This window comes from Chanodichthys erythropterus, chromosome 6, assembly GCF_024489055.1.
Source record: "Chanodichthys erythropterus isolate Z2021 chromosome 6, ASM2448905v1, whole genome shotgun sequence".
In the NCBI taxonomy this organism is placed as follows: domain Eukaryota; kingdom Metazoa; phylum Chordata; class Actinopteri; order Cypriniformes; family Xenocyprididae; genus Chanodichthys; species Chanodichthys erythropterus.
In genome coordinates, this window is record NC_090226.1 from 3,865,347 (window position 1) to 3,887,917 (window position 22,571).

The following is a 22,571-nucleotide window of genomic DNA, read 5'->3' on the forward strand; positions in this document are numbered from 1 at the left end:
AGTCAGTTTGCTCTGCTGGAGCATAAATCAACGAGCATCTCTGAGCACTAACACACTCCTGCCTCTGTTCCTCTCGGATCACAGACTCCTCAGCTTCCTCTTTACATGTGCAGCACAGCACCACACTTCGTGTGTATATCCATCAGTTGACTGCTAACTGCTTAAATCTTTAATCATGATCATATCAAATGGCTAATATAAATATTTAATGACTGGTTTTGTCATTTATATTTGACAAAACTTTCAATATATGCTGACCAGAAGGGCATGTGTTCCTCCTAAGGTTTCTTCTTCTTCTCATCCTGAACATTCAGAGATGCCTTGTTCAGAAATCATCATGCTTATGACATTACAAACATGATTTTATCAACTTATGTCCACCTACATTTACACAACAACACCTATTCTGCATCATGGCCTGTCCTGATCAACATTGTGACGTCAATTATGCAAACCATACCTTTCAAAAGTTTGGGGTCAGTAAGATTTTTTAAGAAATTAATATTTTTATTCAGCAAGGATGCATTAAATTGACCAAAAGTGACAGTAAAGTCATTTTTAATGTTATAAAACACGTCTGTTTAATGTAAATGCTAATCTTTTGAACTTTCTTTTCACTAAAGAATTCTTAAAAAAAGTAAAAAAGTAAGAAAAAAAAAAACTGTTTTCAACATTGATAATATCCAGAAAATTTTCTTGAGCAGCAAATCATTATATTAGAATGATTTCTGAAGGATCATGTGACACTGAAGACTGGAGTAATGATGCTGAAAATTCAGCTTTGATCACAGGAATAAATTACATCTTAAAATATATATAAATTGTCATAATATTCCACAATATAACTGTTTTTACTTTATCTCTGATCAAATAAATGCAGCCTTGGTGAGTATAAGAGACTTCTTTCAAAAAAAAAAAAAAAAAAAAAAAATCTTACCAACCCCAAACCTTTGGCCGGTAGTGTATGTGAGCTAATCACAGGTCATTTACATGTATTAACATCCACAATCCCGCTCTTTTGCCATGATAACAGTGGCTTCTTTCTGATTGCTGGAGCTCTTCACACCTCTTCACTATTAAAGGTGCCCTAGGATTAAATATTGAATTTATCTTGGCATAGTTGAATAACAAGAGTTCAGTACATGGAAATGACATACAGTGAGTCTCAAACTCCATTGTTTCCTCCTTCTTATGTAAATCTCATTTGTTTAAAAGACCTCCGGAGAACAGGCGAATCTCAACATAACACCGACTGTTACGTAACAGTCGGGATCATTAATATTTATGACCCCAATATTTACATATGCCAGCTCATGTTCAAGGCATTACACAAGGGCAGCCAGTATTAACGTCTGGATCTGTGCACAGCTGAATCATCAGACTAGGTAAGCAAGCAAGAACAATAGTGAAAAATGGCAGATGGAGCATTAATAGCTGACATGATCCATGATAACATGATATTTTTAGTGATATTTGTGAATTGTCTTTCTAAATGTTTTGTTAGCATGTTGCTAATGTACTGTTAAATGTGGTTAAAGTTACCATCGTTTCTTACTGTATTCATGGAGACAAGAGCCGTCGCTATTTTCATTTTTAAACACTTGCAGTCTGTATAATTCATAAACACAACTTCATTCTTTATAAATCTCTCCAACAGTGTGTAATGTTAGCTTTAGCCACGGAGCACTATCAAACTCACTCAGAATCAAATGTAAACATCCAAATAAATACTATACTTACATGATCCAATGTATGCAAGCAGCATGCATGACGAACACTATGTAAAGATCCATTTTGAGGGTTATATTAGCTGTGTAAACTGTGTTTATGCTGTCCAAGGCAAGCGCAAGCTCCGGGGGAGGGGGAGCACGAGAATTAAAGGGGCCGCAACCTATATATCGGTGCATAGTTAACGATGCCCCAAAATAGGCAGTTAAAAAAATGAATTAAAAAAAATCTATGGGGTATTTTGAGCTGAAACTTCACAGACACATTCATCTTTTAAAAAGAAGTTCTAGGGAACCTTTAAATATGATTGTTAGAAGTCTAGAGAAGTTCAGACCATTACTTAACAATCTCAGAGCTCACAGTAGGTCTGAGCCGAAGGGTTTATACATTATCACAAAAAATCAATTTCTCTATGGAGTAAATGAATGTGATTTTTACCTCAGAACCCCACTGTTGCGCTCTTTGTATGCAGACATCATCCTGCGATATAACATTAATATGTAGCAAGCGCTGCTTCATAAATCAAACGCTGCTGATGATAATCTGCTTGTGATTGGGCAGGTGTGCCGGTGTAAAGATGAAAGTTTTAAGTGTTGTGAATGTGTATGGGTAGGTTTATGCTCTCTCTCTCTGTGTAATGTGGGTGGACTCGCTCTCTCTGTAATCAATCATTCTTACCTGCCCAGCTGAGCTCAAGCCTCTGTAACTGTGAGAAATCCGACAGCTTAGATTCGCTTTATCACCGCTGAGTTCTTTTGCTCTTCTCACATGATTTCTTTCTCTTTTCTCCTTTTATGGTTTAACATTATGTTTTCATCCCTCAATGACCTCCATTTAGACCAGCACATACGCGTACACACACACAGTTTTATTGGGACTTTCCATAGACAACGATTTTTATACTGTACAAGCTGTATGTTCTATCTCCTAACCCTAAACACAACCCTCACAGAAACTTTCTTCATTTTTCAATTTTCAAAAAACACCATTTAGTATGCTTTATAAGCTGCTTTCCTCATGGGGGCCAAAAATGTCCCCACAAGGTCAACGATTTCTGGTATTAATATCCTTGTGTGGACACCAACCTTTTAAAAATATTTTTCTGATATACTTGTGACTATAAATTGTGTTATGCAATATATATATATATATATATATATATATGATAGATAAATAATAATTTTATTTCACACAACATCCAAAACTGTTCCTAACACGTCCTCTGACTTGCTTTTAATATAACTTCTGTTATTGAAATGTAAATTATACATTCAAGATATAATATATAGAGTTAAAACAGCTTAGTATATGCACTTTAAGATCTCTCAACCTTATGTTTGGCTTTTCAAATCTCTTCTTTTCAAATGAGATATGAGAGATGCTGTGATTTTCAGCGATCCGACATCAGTGATGTTCACCAAATGCAAGTTTCCTTTTGAAAAATACAGTTTTACTGCATTTCTTTTCTTGTGCGAGTGTGTTTCACATGCAGTGAATTATTGCCCGTCAGCTTTGATTGATGGAGTTTGTATGCTGTGTTAATTTTGCTTCTTTGCGTCTCTCGGAGCAGGAAAAACTGTGGAGACACAATGAGATCAGTGTTTTCTGTCCTGTGTCTCTGTCACTGTTATTGTCCATTGTCAGAGACAATCAACCACTGTGAGTTTCTGAGGATAACAAGAGTGCTATTTTGATCCTGAATAAATCCGTTTTTGAATCAACCAATGAATTGGTTGAGGGAATGATTCAAATAACTCACACATAAAGTTTTTGAAGCTCCAAAAAGTGCATCCATCCATCATAAAAGTACTCCATAAGACTCCAGGGGGTTAATAAATGCCTTCTGAAGCGAAGCGATGGGTTTTTGTATTAAAAATATCCATATTTAAAACTTTATAAACTATAATCACTGGATTCCGGCAATGCATGAAGCCATGAATGAATCGTCACGCACAGAGACCTTGCACACTGAGTCCGATGCGTAAAAATTAATGCGTTGCGCAAAACTATACAAAATGAACTCTTCAAGCAGTGAGCATGATTTGTTGTCTCCTCTCTTCTTAAAAAGAGAAAAAGAAAGAGTAAATATAGGGTCAATTCAATCCCGAAATGAGAGTTTCACCTCATCAAGGAGCTGTGTGATTATCCCGAGCGTTTCAAAGTTTACTTCAGGATGTCAGTGCCTCAGTTTGATGCTTTACATCTTTATATTCTGTATCTTTGTATTCCGCACGTTGTTTGTCATTCAGTGCTGCTGTTTTGTGCTGTAGAAGACGTGGATCAACATGTCAGATGGCATTCGGGATTTTTGCGTTCATGTACGGTGGCTCTGAATTGTCAAAACGTCTCTCAAAATGTGTGCCACGGATGCGAAAAATGCAGAAAATCGAACCTGATCCGAATATTTTTTTGACGGACGAAAGTTTCGGAGACAGTGTGCAATGCAAATTTATTTTTTAACGTGCTAAATTTTCGCATGCGAATTTCGTACTCAGTGTGCAAAGGCCTTAACAAGAAAAAGTGTTAACAAGAAAGTCGAGTTCTGGAGTTCTGTCCCATGCATGACGTAGTGCCTCTTCTCTTATATCAAAATCCTCCGACATTTTTACTAGTCCTTGAATCGGTGGTTTTGAATGATTCGGTTAAGGGAATGATTCAAATGACTCGCTCATAAAAACAGCCACATGTTTCATTACTGAATGAATGTTTTTGAACAAATTGGTTGAAGGAAGACTTCAGGTTTCTCACTTATTTGTTTCATTCCCAAATAAATATGTTATTTTGAATCAGGTAAGCAAATGATTCACTCAGAAAGACAGTTTGTGTAATCTACATAAAGAGTCACTGTCGACAGCCTGCCTTTCCACAAAAAGTTAAAAGTCCCAGTGCCGTTGGACTGTTATATCAGCACTACTGGAATGACTAAATGATGTCTAAAAGCAAAATGTGTGCATTTTTAAAATAAGCATAATAATAATAACACTTTATATATGAATCGTCTGTTCCTGAAAGTCCCCCAAAGCGTGGTTTTGTCAGATTTAGCTCACTTCTGAAGGCAACTGTGTCCCTAAAGTATAAACCCACAAACTCACACTTGCTTTTCCATCATGGTGGGGATTTTCCATTGATTGTTTTTATACTGCACTAATAATATTTTTTATCCCCTGCTCCTAAAGCTAACCCTTTGCATTTTTATATTTCCATGAAGGCATTATTTAGTATGTTTATTAAGTCGTTTCCTCATGGGCGCCGTTTGCTGCTCCACACAGTGCAGATGATTTCAGGTTTTACTATCCTTGAGGGGACATTTGGTCTCGATAATGTAGGCAAAACCTGACACACACAAATGTACAACAACTCACACCCACCTCATACACATGCTACAGGCTGCACGACTACTAATTCTACCAGTTAACTAGAGGTCTACTAGTTGGCGAATCACCGTTTACCTCATGTAAATGACGCAGCATGCAGCATCAGCGGCCCGACGGCCAGCTGGAGACTGATTCCCGCACCGCTGAGATGATGTGGGTGAGAAATGAAAGCTTGCACATCTCTGCTGATGCTGCTTGCGGTGCAAAAACCTGCACGTCCCGCTCGCTTATGGTTTCTGTCAGTCTCCAGACAACACTTAGGTAGTTTCACGGGTCTCCGAGTGGTTCACATTGATTTAGGCTTGTATGTGAACACCCCAAATGAACTGTGTAGTTCACTTATAAAGTGCCAAATAGAACAAGGACATCTGATCTGTGACGTGACAACAGGCCCAAAGCATCCTCTAGAGGTAGAACTGATCGACTAGTCTGTACGACGACCTCTGGCTGCTAATATACTTCGATAGATGACTCTCGATTACTGCCATCGCTGTCAGACTGTTCATGCATTTAACAGAGAGAGACAGAGGGCTCAAGACGACAGAGTTACTAGCTACAGGATGGCAATGAAAGTTGTGTTTTTTGCATCATTTAGTGTTAAAGAGGAAGTGGCAGAGCTGAACTCTTACCTGCAGCAGCCAGTAACAGCGGCGGTGGAACGTGGGAATGATGGAGGAGTGGACATAGCAGCCATACAGACACTGAAATAAAACACAGAGCTCACCGTCAGTTCAACACTGAGAATAAACACACAAACAGCAATAAATGACACAAGCATCAGCACACTCTTAAAAATAAAGGTTCAGAGGTTCCATTAAGAACTGTAACGTCCATGGAACCTTTCCATTCCGCGAAAGGTTCTTCACAGTGGAAAAATGTTCTTTCTAGGGTTGTCTTCGGTACCGAGTCAATACTGACATTTGAAAAATGTGACGATACCAGCGTTTCCCCCTGGCATTTTGAGTGCTGTCGAGTGGATTCTTAAACACCTCTGATTGGCCATTGTGTTCAAGCGCTCAACAGATATGTCTGTGATTGGCTACAATGATCAACGCTTCAAAAACATGTTGCAAAAACACCCTTTTACAACCTTTATTTTTAAGAGTGCGGAGTTAATAAATAAATGACACAACACAAAACATTAGCACAGTAACTCTATGAACCAGAGTACATATCACAGCTCTGTACTGCTACAAATCTGAACAATGAGGAGAATAAAGGTTGTTAATCATAATATTATACACAAATGCTTTCTTGTTTCTTCATTCTATCATATAAAAACTACACAATCCTTCCTTGAATGATTGTTTATAACCAGATAAAAATATCCAGTGGGTCGTAGTGTGTGTGTGTGTGTAACTGGTGTCCTTCATATCAGGTCAATAACAGGACGACTGTAAGTCTATTTACAGCACTGGATTACGAGACCTGTCTCAGATCTTATTGTACATTCGGCTGGCTGAATTTTACAGGAATGAAGCTCGTCTCAGCGTATCACCCCCCCCCCACACACACAGTAATCATGCATAAAAACCAGTGTTAGGGAAGATACAAGCTACTCATAAATTGAAATAGGTCAATTCACAGTCAAGTTATTTTTAAGTGACAAACTACAAGAAAAGAGTAGCTAACTATATTGAATATTGAAGCGAATGAGGGATAATACAGTATCTTGATTAATGTATAGCAATCAGAAGAAATATTTAGATTTCATTTGTGCCGATATTTTCTGACACAATAAGTATCTAATTTAAGGTGACAGCAAGTCAAACTAGAAATCAGAAACAGCTGAAGAAAAGATTTATGTTGCAGAAAACAGAAAATATGAACAAAATCCCTTTGTTCCACAGTAAAATCATTATTTTTGAATGCTGGTAACCGGTTAATAACATTATTATTAAAAAAAAAAAAAAAAAAATTCATAAATCTAAATACCATTTTTTTTGGCAAAAAAAGAACACAAAATTTGCATTTTGCGTTCAGCTGTGTTTGATGTCATGTTATTTCAAAGCTTATTAGCACAATTATGAACAGAACTTTACTGATTGTTAGTTACTTCCCAACACTGATTACGATGCACGTAGCAAATCAAGTACAGTGAAAGTGTGTCGTCATCTTCCCATCAGCGGCGCGGAGGTGTTTGGTTTCAGTGGGAGTTGTGCGAAGGTGTTTGGTAACAGTGAGATTAGGAGATGACAGCGTCAGAGGGCATTATTTGCCGTCTGGGCCCCAGACAGATGCCAGAGGCCCACACGCTGAGCAATTAAAGCCTAATTACATTCACACGATTAGATCAGCGCCACCGTCGTGTCTGAGACACGCTCCTACGCACAGTAACGTGCTCACACACACAAACACACAAGCACAGGCGCCAAGGTGCCTTTCAGTTGGGTATATCGGTGCTGAATTGGAGGCTAATATCTGAATATCTCCTACAGGGGAAATATGAGTCTTTTCCTCATTCTGCCATACAAGGTTTTCTCAGGACACTGATATGTTGTTTTCATAAGATAAGACAATGAACCCCTGGGAGAGGCTTGCTGCTCATTTTTTGAATTTTTCAAATGGTGACAAGCGCACTACACAGTGTTATTTTAGTATCATAATAGTTTTTATGAATATTTTGAATTAGTTTTTATTTTTATGTTTTCATTTTAAAGTTTCTGTTATTTTAGTACATCAAGTTAAATGAAAATGAGAAATGTTTCCTTGCCAACTGGCTGAAATAAAACAAGTTTAGGTTTTTGTAATAATTTTTTTTTCAAGGTAACAAAAAGTTTTTTTTATTATTAAGGTTTTAGTTTTATTTAAAAATAATAACCCTGGCGTTTTATTCTCCAAAGTCGATTTTTTACTGCATGAACTTTTAATAATTATGAACCTCAAACCTCTAAAAATGTTAAAATATCATATGCTGACATTTTCAGTGATGCTGTATGTCAAGGACATCGAGGTCACATTAAAACTAAAATGGATTCTCACACTAAGCTCATTATGGACAACAGAATTTTTCAAATTTGATGTACTATCTAGACAAGCTACACCACAAATCTCCCTCTCCAGACCATTTATTGAAACTAAGCTGAAAAAAACATGCATCATGATAATGATATCAGAATCATGAGCACATTTACATATGACTGGCTACATTTACATATTAAGGGCTATTTAGTATTCAGCAGCTTGGCGTGGGCGTCGTTAGTTTCCCATTACACATGTGAAGTGGTTAGCCAATCACAACAGAGGTCATTTACAGTCGTAAAGAAACAGCAGCAAAACAGCCTGTTTAATTCCCAGGTCAGATAGGGTGGAAAACAAACATGAAACACTAAATTACACCTTCTTCTGGTGAAAGAAAACTTGACTAACATTATAAGTGGAGTTGGGGGGGGGGAGATCAAATGCTACAAAAGTGTTGAATATGAGCCCTTTAAATGATGCAAAAATGCCTTTGATACTAATTTTCTTCATGCTGGGTTAAAAAAGACATCAAACAGTAAATTCAGGCTAAATCTATAGCAGAGCACAGGAACCATGAGTAAAATAAAGTCAGAGAAGCATAGAAGAATCTTTCAGACTCTGATGATTCTGGGCAGAAAGTGTTTGTGTTTAACTAACTAACTGACTGACGGACTGACAGACTGACTGACTCACTCACTGACTCACTCACATTGACTCACTCACTCATTGACTCACTCACTCACCGACTCACTCACATTGACTCACTCACTCATTGATTTACTCACTCACTCACTCACATTGACTCACTCACTCATTGACTCACTCACATTGACTCACTCACTCATTGATTCACTCACTCACTCACTCACTCACTCATATTGACTCACTCATTGACACACTTACTCACTGACCGACTCACTCACTCATTGACTCACTTACTCACTCACTTACTCACTCACTCACATTGACTCACTCACTCATTGACACACTTACTCACTCACTGACTCACTCACTCACTCACTCACATTGACTCACTCACTCACTCACTCTGGCTCACTGACTGACTCACTCACTCATTGACTCACTTACTCACTCACTGACTGACTCACTCACTCACTCACTCACTCATTGACTCACTTACTCACTGACTGACTCACTCACTCACTCATTGACTCATCTACTCACTTACTGACTGACTCACTCACTCACTCATTGACTCATTTACTCACTCACTGACCAACTCACTGACTCACTCACTCATTCATTCACTCACTCACAATGACTCACTCACTCATTGACTCACTTACTCACTCACTCACTCACTCACATTGACTCACTCACTCATTGACTCACTCACTCACTCACATTGACTCACTCACTCATTGACTCACTTACTCACTCACTCACTTACTGACTCACTGACTGACTCACTCACTCATTGACTCATTTACTCATTCACTGACCAAATCACTGACTCACTCACTCATTGATTCACTCATTGACTCACTCACTCACTCACTCACTGACTCTATCTATCTATCTATCTATCTATCTATCTATCTATCTATCTATCTATCTATCTATCTATCTATCTATCTATCTATCTATCTATCTATCTATCTATCTATCTATCTATCTATCTATCTATCAACTGCTTAGAACATACTATACCTTCACAGATGCTAGTATGCACTAAATTTGTGTAGAGGCTCATATAGTTTGCTGTCTAAAGCGGACAACTGTTTTCAAATGTTTTGTACAGGAACGGGTAAACAGGTCAGTGTGTTTGAGAAAATAAGTGTTTATCTACAACCTGCTTTATCGCTCTGAACTTTAACCCAAAGCCCCACTGAAATAAACCATCAAACTGTCCTCATATCAGCAGCGAATGACCATGAGCCTGGACAGATAACCACAGGACAGAGGATGCTGCGTCTGCAGAAACAGGAGGAGAGCAGTGTGCTGCCCGGCACGGGCGGCTCGCAGGAAATACCAATGCTGCGGTTTGATGCTGATCAACAGAGACAGATCAGAATGAAACTGATGGGGACAGGCCCTGCCGGACACACATGTGTGTGTAAGAGTGTGTGCCGGTCACGTCTCTGCCTGAGTGAAGACATGCTGTCCGTTGATGTTAATGGCGATCCGTCGTCAGGGCTGGGCGGAGGGCCAAAAGCATTAAGCGGAATCGAATTCCTCCAAACTAGCTTTAATCAGCAGGTTTTTAAGGTTAGAATTACTCTCTCTCTGAGCCAAGGTTAAAGCACACAAGAGTCAGTGGCTGGAAAAAGAGATGATGTCACGGTTGTGTGTGTGTGTGTGTGTTGTTGGGTTGTGCACCATTTAGAACTGAACTGAGAATATCTTTCAAATTCCAATTCAATTTCAGAATTTGAAGCGAGGTAGCAAACAGGATTCTGAATTACAACACATACGCACATTTGAATTTCTTACAGATAAAAAAAAAAAATATATAGAATGCTTAATTGGTAACACTTTACTTAAAGCGTTTATAATGCATTATAAAAGTATTTTAATGCATTAATTATGGCTTGTATCGCACCTTATAATGCATTCAATGAATAATTGTAACTGAAGTAATAATACATTATAATCAGTGCTTGACATAACCTTTTTTGCTTACCACTGTGGCTAGTGGTTTTCCAAAGTTACTAGCCACTTAGCATTTTCACTGGCCACATGGGGGAAACTGCCATATAGATATTTTAATATTATATCATAATTTGTTAGTAGGTATATTAGGCTGCTGTCACTTTAAGACCTGACAATAATTCCATTTTATGCAGAAATTACACACTTTACCTTTATATCAATTCCAGATAGTTCTGTAGATTTTAGATAAAATGTGATCAAACCTGCAGACTGTCTTGGGTGTATGAGTTACTGAAGTATATTGACATGTTTGTCTTTCATGCGCCCTGTGTGGACACCCAGAGCACTAAACTCTCCAAAAGCATCATCCAGAGAAAGACAGAACAGAGCGAGCACTGGAAAGAGAGAAAGCCAGAGGCACTATACTCATGTAAACACTTCTGTGATTAGAAAGAGAACTGTCCATTTCCTAAGGATGCCAGTCAAAAAAAAAAAAACTCGGTTTACAACAATCATTTTATCCTGGGGAAATTGCATTGGAGCCTCGAGCGCTGAATACTCGCATTCAAAACATCCTCTGGCTAAAAATCCTTCAGTCTGTCAAGAGCGCCTCTCTTTTATCTAATCGTACAGATGCACTCTTCTCTTCCTTTTCCTCCCTCTTTCTCTTATCTCCCTGCCGAGGGTGGATTTTTATCGGCCGGCGATAAGGGTCATCCTGAGGCGGGTGTTATTGGAGGCAGTGGAATGGGTGAGGCAGAGCCATTGAGAGTCTGAAGAGGCACCAAACCGAATCCCTGCTGATTGTGCTGACATACAGTTAGCACCTGAGGGGGCTGCGACTCAGAGGAGACTACTGATGAAGAAGGACAGATACACCCTTCTTTCTCCTCTCTTTTCATGGCCACTACCGAATCAAACATCCCCAGGACAGTTAGCCACAGCTCAGGCTTTGTAAAGCAATGAGCAAGTCTCCTCTCGGTCATTTCAAGTGTCTGGATGGACTATTAACCTTTGGCAAGAATGACGATGAGCTAAAAGCATGGAAACGTACACCATGAGAGCAACAATGGTTTGTTTACCAGACAAGATTAAAGGATTATTTCACCCTCCAATTAGTTTTTTTTTCCCCTGTGTACAAAAACAATATATTCACTCTGCTTTTTTCCATATAACAAAAACATTACTACAGGCTATGCCATTAAATCTCACAATGCATAAGCATATTCAAACTTGTTGTATTCTTTAAACGATAACCAGTTATGATATAATAGTCATTACATTAAATGTTATGCATAATACCAACCTATTTAAAAAAAAAAAAAATATATATATATTTATATTTTTCATTTTAGAAAATATATTTATAAAAAATAAAATATAATGAAATATTATATATTACTACAAATGACTTTAAAATATGATATATTACTCATTTAAATGATATAGATAATAATATAAATGAATACATTGTAAAACAATTAAATGTGTGTATAGATATAATAATAAAATATAGTGTATATAGTATATACACAATAAAAAAAATGCAATTTTTTTTGGATTATTTTATATTTTATTTATATAATATAATATTATTGCGTGTGCATATCATAATATATTTCATTTACATTTGGTAATTTAACAGAATATATAATTTTATATATTAATATATTAGTTTTTATTATGCATATCATAATACTACTAATAATATAATATTTTTGTTATGAACTTGCATTTATATTAATATGTATTTATTTTTAGTTATCTTTTTAAATATCTTTAACTTTATTTATATAAGCTATATATATATATATATATATATATATATATATATGTGTGTGTGTGTGTATATATAATTTCTTTTTGGAAATCTTGGGTTTATGTAGACTTAAGCAGTGCAAAAAATTCACACCACGAGTCCTCACAGATCTGTTTGGTGTCTTTATAAAGCCACCCAGCTTCACTCCTGACCCCACACGTCCCAGCAGCCATTAATAATGTAGACGCACCTAGATGAGGACGTCGTCAGCGGTGTAGGAGCATTACTTATAGATGGACATTAGCCCAGGAAATAGAGCAGAGGACGAGGAAGAATCATCTTTACGGTAAAGGTCAGTGGTCTTCCTCATTCTGTCACTTCCTGTGAGAGCGTGCCCTGCTCACCTCATAGACCCTGCCCTCCAGGATCATAATCATCGGAATTGAATCTCGCTTCATTTGCGCTAGATCTAATGTGCTTCATCCTAAAATTGTATGAGTATCTGGGGCTGACGGAACCCTTGAGAGCACTGTACGCTGTTAAGGAGAAAGAAATGGTGCAAACTTTTTTTGTTCCCAGGGCCTCAGCTTCAGGTGGTCAATAAGGAAAAGCTCTTCTTAAATTCAGTTCAGCTATAAATCACAATTAACACATTCACAGGTCTGACCCCTAAATGATCTGTCTGCCGGCTAATATTCCCACTGCTCCTGCTGAAGGAAGGGACGGGACAAAAGTGCAGCCCGGAAAAAGAACAACAGAGCAAGAAAAGTAGGACGAGGGAATGATGAAGAGTGGAAACGGTGGAAAAGGGCAATAGAGAAAGAAAAAAAGAGAGAGGTAAAAACAAAAGAGCAAGTGAAACACACCAGAGCAAGATTGTGTTTGTATTGCATTGTGCGGCCATCTTTGGCTGTCTTGCTGTTTTTTCTTGGCATTGTGTTTTAAAGACACTAGCACAGATCAATCAGCCTTGAAATCAAAATTACAACAAAATCCATTTTATTCAATGGAAATCCAGTGATGTACAAGTGCCTTTGGAATTATGAGTGTTGTTTTAGAATAATTAAATAACTGTATATTTTTAGTTTCACTACGACTGCATATAGTTAGAAATAAAAGATTAGGAACTTTAGTTTAGGGTCCAATCATCACTATTAACTAACTATCAACTACGACTTTTGCCTCAATAAACTCCTGATTTACTGCTTATTAATAGTTAGTGAGGCAGTTGTTAAGTTTAGGTATTGGGCAGGAATAACGGATGTAGAATATGGTCATGCAGAATATGGCATTAATATCTGCTTTATAAGTACTAATAAACAACCAATATCATATATATGCTAATAAGCTAAAAATGAGAACTGGGCTCTAAACTAAAGTTACAGATTTTTTAAATTGGTATAAAATAGACACAAGCTGGCTTATATAAAAAAATAAAATAAAATAAAAAAGTTATTTAAAAACATAACTAAAAAATACATACACATATTACTAAAAATATAAAATATTATGATTCATATATGTTTATAATACATAATAAAAATGAATATGTTCATATATAACATTACATATTCTACTAAATTAATAAATGTAAATGAAATATATAGTGATAAACACACATAATATTATATTATACCGAAGAGTGAAATTAATTAAATGAAATGAGTTTGTTTCACTCAAATAATAATGAAAGTTCATTGTACTTAATAGAAAAAAAATGCATGAACATGAATTTTATTGTAGTAAGCAGAACTTAATATAATTGAGTTACAGCAGATTTCTAAATCCCAGCATGCTCTGCGTAAAAATAAATGTTTTGAGTATTCTGAAACTGAGTTTCACAGTGTATATAAATAAAATATATTAAATTTGTAAATAACATCATTTTATAGCTAATAGTTTATAGACTAGCTCTGCTAAATGTCAAAAAACAAAAGGGGTGTCCTAACCAGACTGCTTTATTGATTATAATGTGTTTTAGTTTTGATGGGTTGTGACATGCCTCACATCTACTTTAGTGTGTGTGTGTGTGTGTGTATACAAGGGAGTGTAGGCTGAACACTAACAGCTTCCTGCCAGATTTGGGATACATATAGAGAGAGAGAGGAAAATAAAGCTTCATATTTCATTGGCGTAAGAGGAAAGGATGGAAAACACAATTTCTTTGGGCAGGGGCTCAGCGCTGATAAAAAAGCTATTTGTATTCCACAGTCATTCGGAGACTTTGGCCTGTTTGGCGGCTGCATATTTGTAAACACGGGCCCTTCGGAGCTACTTAATCTTTCAGTACACAAACACCGAGCGCCATGAAAGAGAGAGACGCAGCAGAGGAGGTTTTATACGTGTTGCATGGTAAAACTGCTTAAATTTTCTCTTCGGTTTTGATGTACAGCAGTGGAGGAGCACGCTGTGATGACCGCGCTCCAGACAAATACAAACACAACCCGCTACGTGCTGAAATACAAAGCTGCGGGTGAACCGTGTGACTGAAATGGCCTTTCATGAAGCGTCTGGGACCAGTAAGTCACACACTCACAGGCATGACTGCTGATTTCTACATGAATGCACACACGCATGGACTGCAGAGGTCAGCGTGTGTGTGGGTAATGGCTTGCATGGTTAGTGGGGCGTGATCGAGCCAATCAGAGCTCCACCTGTCAGCAAGCAACTCTCCGGCCCATGGGTACAGCCCCCAGATGCTCACACAGACACACAGATACATAAACATATACACACTACCAGCCAAACACGCACAAGCCAGACTATACCACTGGTTAATATGGAGCATTATGCAACATGATGAATGAACATGCTACGGTGTTTTATGTACCATGTGCAAAAACTGTTTCCTCTTGATACACCTGAATAATTAATAAGAATTTGCTACATCTGTACATAGAGGGAAATTTTATTGCTCAGATGTTGCTCTTTCATAGCTCAGAAGACACAATGGAGGTTCATTTAAGTATCAACAAGGATTCTAATGTCCCAAAACACAAATAACAATGGCTGTTTTTAAAAAAATAAAATAAAATTAGCTATAAATGAGTGTGGAAATTATGTCCGATCATTTGATTTCGCAAGAATTTGAAGAGAAAAGTTCGATTTAAGACTTAAGACTACATTTTATTGTAAATCAACAGTTGTGTGTTTATTGTTAACTACCACAAACTATTAACAATTTTTTTCGTTAATTGAAACAAGTGTCTATTTACGTTGTGTCTATTAGCGTTGTCAAAAGTACAATACCAAGTTGGTAATGAAATTTTAAAAATGTGACGCTTTGTTGAGCGGATTCATAAACACCTTTGATTGGCCATTGTGTTAAAGCACTCATCAGATATGTCTGTGATTGGCTACAATGATCAACGCTTCAAAAACATAATGATGCTCTTCAATGAACGCTTAAACAGACGAATGAAATCCATCTAATAACAGAATCAGTGTTGTGAAGAGTAAGGCAGGTGGAGTTAGCTTTCGAATCTGCCTTTTCCCATCACATATCAGCTAGGAGTAGCGTTTGTTTTAAATAAAAATTAAGAAAATATTTGAAAAGTGGAAATCAAGTGCCTAATGCATATTTATAGTGGGGAGGTAATGTCAAGTAGCATACAAGTAATGCTATGATTTTAATAAATGTAGTTATGCACTGAATATGTTGTTATTACTGCCTACTGTTTAATAACATACTACAACACACTAAGGTGCAAATAGTATCTGCCACTATTTAGTAAGTATCAACTATTTACAGTTAGTGCAAAGAAAATACTGCCATTTTCACTTAGTGTAAATAACATCTATTGCTAGTTGTACTTAGTGCAAATAGCCGCTGCCTAATTTAAATAAAGATTAAGTAAAATATAAATATTAGATGAAAAACATAAGCTTTAAACAATGAAATATTGCTTTGGCAAAAAAATGAAGGATAAGATGTTTAATTTGAATTGAAGATAGAAATATTGACAAAAGCACAATGAAATTGCTAAAATTTAAACTAAAATTGAAAGTGAAATATAAAAATAAAAGCTAACTCAAAATATTAATAGTTTAATAGTATATAAATACTACTAAAATAAAACAGATCTGAGTTTAAAACATTGTTGCTATCAGGGGCGGTTTCTTCATTAGGGCAATAGGGCAACGCACCACCAAAGTGAGAAAGGGACGAATTTTTCAATCACATCAACCAAAGTTACGCTAGCTGTCACTGCTAGGCTGTGTGTTCTGCTTCTGGATATAGTCCAATCAGCATCGAGTCACGCTCTGTGGAGTACCGCCTCTTTTTGGGCAATTTCAGTCTGGCCGAGATTTGCCCCGACTACTCCCATAGACTTCCATTCAAAGAACTTTTTTTTCGAACTGCAGGCACTGCAATGCAATCTCTATGGGTTCCGGGAGGGCTCGCACTAACGTGCTTTCGTCATCATACGTAACCTTAACTTGTGTAGCGATTGGTGAAAACAAACATACCTCCATTAATATTTTTCTTTAAGATGAAGTGACATCCAATAATTTTCTCAGTCCATTATTTACATTTCACAGATATATTCTCCATCTGCAAATGTTAGAAAGTCGAGAAAATATTTCCATTTTGCAGCCAGGCGTGGACGAGTCTTCAGCAAGCACAAACTTCCGTGAACGAGCGCCGCCGCGCGCATGCGCGCCAAACAGACGGAGTACAATCTGAGTCAAATACATTTTGCTAAAAATATTTGTAGTTGAAAATTTGTTTTTATTGGCGAACATAATTATGCCATATGTACAATTTCGAAAATACAACTAAGTGTATTTGTACTATAGCAGTAACTGTGTAAAGTGACTGTTGTAGGGTATTCAAAATAATAATAATTGGTCTGTTCTTTTGTTTTTATTTATTTTCATTTTTAGTTGAGTGTATTTAACTTCTGCTTTAAAAAACATTTTGATTTTACATTGTAAAGTTACAATTTGGCCTAATGTTATTTGATCCATACTACACATTTCATGTTTGTTTTTATAGCCTTCAATATGAACATTGTTTCTAGGACAATATTGGGCAGGATATGAAATACATTTTTTTTTTAATTAAATACAGATTTTTTTTTTTTTTTTTTTTAGATCCCAGTCCTATGCATGCCTTAAATACAGAATTTTCCATGTTTTAGATTAGTAATGATACATTATTATATCACTTGTTAAATGATTATTTAACAATTAGCCTATTAATTCCTGCATTTCTATTAATTCTATTTCTTAATTGTGCCCCACCAAAAATTTTTTGCACCAGCCGCCACTGGTTGCTATCTTTTTAAAAACTTTGATGCATGCGAGATTGCTGAGGTCTTTTCCTCAGGAGAAACATCGAGATGCAGATGATTAAAGCTCTTCATTTAATCTCAGCGTTGTGTGGGAGAAGCACTTGAGATCTCATTTGTGATTGCTATTGGTTGTTTCATGGAATGAACTGATACAAAAACAACAACAACAACAACAACAGAAAATGACATCAACAACGCAAACTTTTTCTTTGAGATGTTCCGAACATCACCATCAAACAAAACACAGAAAACACTGCATACCCAACTAAATGAAAGAGTACAAATCAAAGTAGACTCCACCAGCGTTATTTTCCTGGACAATACGGGAAGAGAGTCTAATTAAAAACAAACACGAGTCTTATGGCGGACGACGCGCGTGTGAATGGGGCCTCATCGATCTATGTTGACGCCAAGCTTCAGCGAGACCGCTGGAACCAGACACCAGGAAATGTAAGAACGACGTGAGAGAAAAGAAAAAAGAAAACTCGCCGAGAAAAAGTACCCTCTTTCCGCTCGGTGACACAAGGGATTACATCCAACCTCTTTCAGACGAGCCGCATAGGAAATTCTCTTGTATTCTCGGCTTCCTCTTGCTTTGCATGACAATGTGGCGGCTATCTAATCAAAACCAAACAGCGGCAGGGAAAGAGAGAGAGAAACCACTTTAGAAAGAAAGGCAGATGTGAGGAGGCAAAACTGAGGAGGAAGAAAAAATAACAGGTATGAGAGGAAAACAAAAAGGAAGAGGCATCGCTGGAGTCCCTGTAGGACCAAACACACACACACACAAACACACACTCACTAAGTGGATGTTGCTGGCAGCTCAATGAGCTCAGTTTGCAGCTGAAAACCACAGTTAGCGCTTCACTGCTGTAGTTTCCTCAGGAGCGGTTCTCTGCTGCTGTATCTAATTCTCCTCCAAAACACTGAAACACCATGTAGTTACCCATAATTCTACATGCTGGGCGTATTTCATTCTCCTGTTCCATGTCTCAGCCTGGGGTTTGGGGAAAGCTGGCTCTATATTCTTTCGTTTTTTCTTCTAAAATGCTGATGTGGGTGATTTTTTTCAATGTTAAAGTACTTTTTCTCACCATTACCTTCCTAATTCTAACCTTTGGCTCAACCAATTGTGTGCACTGAGGGCGGGGCTAATGAGACAGGAAGTAGAATGGGTGAAGGCAGTGTTTGGATGAAAATTATTTAATTAATTTACTAATATATTTGCCCAAAATTTTACAATTATGAATGCAAGTTTAAAATAACTTTATGGCTTTGCTGACTGAAATAAGGCAACAAAATAATGTTACATTTTATTCAATAATACACACTCCAAAAAAATACTGGGTTAAAAACAACCCAAATTGGGTTAAAAATGGAAAAACCCAGCAATTGGGTTATTTTAACCCAGGGGTTGGGTTAAATGTTTGCCCAACCTGCTAGGTAGTTTTATTTAAGCCAACTATTGGTTAAAAAAATACAGTATTTCTTGCTTAAAATTAATCCAAAGTATGTTGGAATATTAATATGTTTAATAAATGAACATTTATTAATAAGTTTAATGAATAATAATTAAACAATAAACATTTATTAAATGGCTTATTAATAAATGCCCACTTTTTGATTATGATTGTTGGCTCTAGTAATTATTTGTTTGATTTTTACTTTCCAACCTATTTTGGGTTCATTTTAAGCCAGCCATATATTCATTTTTAAACAATAGTTGAGTTAAATAAAATTACCCAGCAAAACCGCTGGGTTAAAACAACTCAATTGCTGGGTTTGTCCATTTTCAACTCAACTTGGGTTGTTTTTAACCCAGCGTTTTTTTAGTGTAATAATAAAAATATTTGAGTTATGGTTATGGTTTATGACCCTATTTACAGTACTTTCCAATACATAATGCTAAAGCAATGGCAAGTATGATATTGCTTTTAACAGTTCAATAAACAAGAAAAGAATCAGTGATGCAGTGAAGATTCATAAGATAGCCCATTCATTTTTTAACTAATCTTTAAAGTGAAAGATTCAATGACTGACTCATAATGGCAGAGGATGGATTCAGATTAGCATGCTACTTTTACTTTTGGTATTTCTACCATATAAAATACAAAATAGGCATTTCATACAGAAATTAGTATGCTACATTAATATGCTATTCTGATTCCAGCCAATCACTATCTGAATGAACCAGTGTTTTGAATGAATCTTTTGAGTGAATATATCAATGACTCGCTCGTAAAAAGTCATTTGTTGTGTTCTGAATGAATAATTTTTATTGAATTCATCGACTTAATGAATGAATTAGTGACTCACTCATAAATATAATCATTTGTTGCAATCTACTGGTGTAACCTGCAGAAAGAGTTACTGAAAAACCCATATCACTAATAAACAGACTGACTAAATTATTAAATCATACTCATTTAATAACCTTTTTAACTCCAAAATACATCATGTTGCGAAAGTGAAATCGGTCGCAAGTTTCACACTGAATTTAACACCTACACCACCCCACCCAATAAAGCTGCAATCTGTTTTAAGTGTAAAAGGCAGGCGGTTAATGGTACTGTGCCAACAAATGACAAAAAAACTGCTGTGTGCTTCTTTACTCATTCCACTCTGAAGAGCAAATTTGCTGAGATTTGAATTAGCTACTGCTATTTCCTGGGGCAATGGTGCCGTTGTTTAAATAATTAAAGATAATAACGTTAAGATTGTGACTCGGTTAGCACGCGCTGCTCATTGCGTTGATGGCTTGATTTCGCCTTCAGCTCCACCTTATTCTGATTCTGTTAAAGACAAAATCCACTGATGTGGAACAAGCGTAAAGAAAAACCAAAGTCATTTTATTTGAGAGTGATAGTCGCTGGATCGCTAATACATCTGTCTTTGAGGCCGGTGGGCAGAGCCGTGCACGTGTGCGTGTGTAATTACACAAAATGTGTTCATTAAGAGTGCCACAGGAATTTAAAAAAAAAACCCGAACAAAAGCAGCTTTTGACCATTAACCTCACATGCGCGCTCATGACGGCACCTCGAGTCGGCGTATGTGGGTCCTATGTACCGCTGCCAGAGCAAACAGATGGAGGGAGAAGGACAGCCAGAGGTGGAGAGCGACAGGAGGGGTAAAAACACATACAGAATGGAGTACTTGTAGAACAGACGAGGGAGAGAAAGAGAGTAAAGGTTGCTACTGGTCAGCAGACAGATCTGTAATAATTAAATCTAAGGGGAGAACTAATGAAGTTTCTCCCTCTCATCAGCTGTGAGATGATCCCGTGAGATAATCACGAGCGGAAATCTGTTCGTCTCACTTACAAATCCACTGAGGTTGATGGGAAGTGACAGAATGAGAAACAAGATTTCTACACTTTCTGAACACAATGTGAGTGGTGCATGTCTGTGCAAAGATTATGAGTGTTATTAGTATGATTGCCTATACTGGCCAAAAGTCAAAAGAGGCCAAGACCACACCTAGGTGGTTGCTAGGGTGTTGGTAGGGTGTGTTCTAATATTTTTGCACATTGCTATGCAGTGGTAGATATAATGTTGGGGGGGAGGGGATTGCTAGGGTACTCTGAATGTTTGTTATGGTGTTGCTAGAGGGTTCTTGGTGATTGGTTATAAGTTTGTGAAAAATTCAATTAAAGGGATAGTTCACCCAAAAATGAAAATGTGATGTTTATCTGCTTACCCCCGGAGCATCCAAGATGTAGGTGACTTTGTTTCTTCAGTAGAACATGATGATTTTTAACTCCAACCGTTGCCGTCTGTCAGTCAAATAATGGGAGTGAATGGGAACTTGAACAATAGGAGTCAAAAAAACTTGCATAGACAAATCCAAATCAAACCCTGTGGCTCGTGACGACACATTGATGTCCTAAGACACGAAACTATCGGTTAATGCGAGAAACCGAACAGTATTTATATAATTTTTTACATCTAAAACACCACTATGTTCAACTGCGTTCAGCACTCGCTTAGTGACAGCATGCAGCAGTGATGTCTCGCGCTTATACTTATTGATAGAGTTCCCATTCACTCCCTTTATTTGACTGACAGACGGCAACGGTTGGAGTTAAAAATCATCATTTGTGTTCTACTTAAGAAACAAAGTCATCTACATCTTGGATGCGCTGGGGGTAAGCAGATAACATAAAATTTTCATTTTTGGGTGAATTATCCCTTCAATGTATGAATCTAAATTAGCCACATAACAGGAAATTGAATTTGAATCACATAGTTCTAGTTTTTAGCAATATATGAAACGGTAATACAAACCACAAACCAACTGACCCGCCGGGAGTTTGATTGACAAGTGATCTAACCAATCATAACGCCAAATCCGCCATTTTAACTGACAAAGCAGTCAGGAGTTAGAAGATTAACCTCACTGGACTGGAACTTGAAAAATGGTGTGGAAAGCGGTTGAAACAACATTCCCTCTGATGTTCATTCATGTTTATTTGATGCTATAAATGAACAAGTAGGAAGAGATGATGGGTTCACGAGCCGCTTAAGCTGAGGCACTACAGCGATCTGTCACGACACGTTAAAAGAGCCAAAAAATGGTTTTTATTGTTCGAATTTCTTAAAAATTACACAATTTGAAAGCTGGGACTTTGTTTAATATCATAAGTAACCTGCTCTGTCTTGTCTGTTGACGTGTTGTCAGTATCCTCTTTGCTCCGTGATGTATTTTTCACTCTGTGTGGCGTGACAGCACCATGGCTTGTTGGACAAAGCAACAGTAACTAAGGGGGGGCGGGTCTTTGCGAAGGGTCAATTGCAATTCAGGAACTAAATTGGAGTTAATTAGTTAATTATTATTAACTA

At 37.1% G+C, this 22,571-nt stretch overlaps 1 protein-coding gene across 7 annotated transcripts in view; it reads right to left on the reverse strand.

Moving 5' to 3' along the window:
* Positions 1-22,571, reverse strand: part of camta1b (calmodulin binding transcription activator 1b) — a 240,753-nt gene that overhangs the window by 43,755 nt on the left and 174,427 nt on the right. For all 7 annotated transcript variants that reach the window (XM_067387774.1, XM_067387780.1, XM_067387778.1 and 4 more), the window contains exon 4: positions 5,732-5,803. In XM_067387774.1, the coding sequence (XP_067243875.1) occupies positions 5,732-5,803 (72 nt within the window). The remainder of the gene's footprint in view (positions 1-5,731; positions 5,804-22,571) is intronic.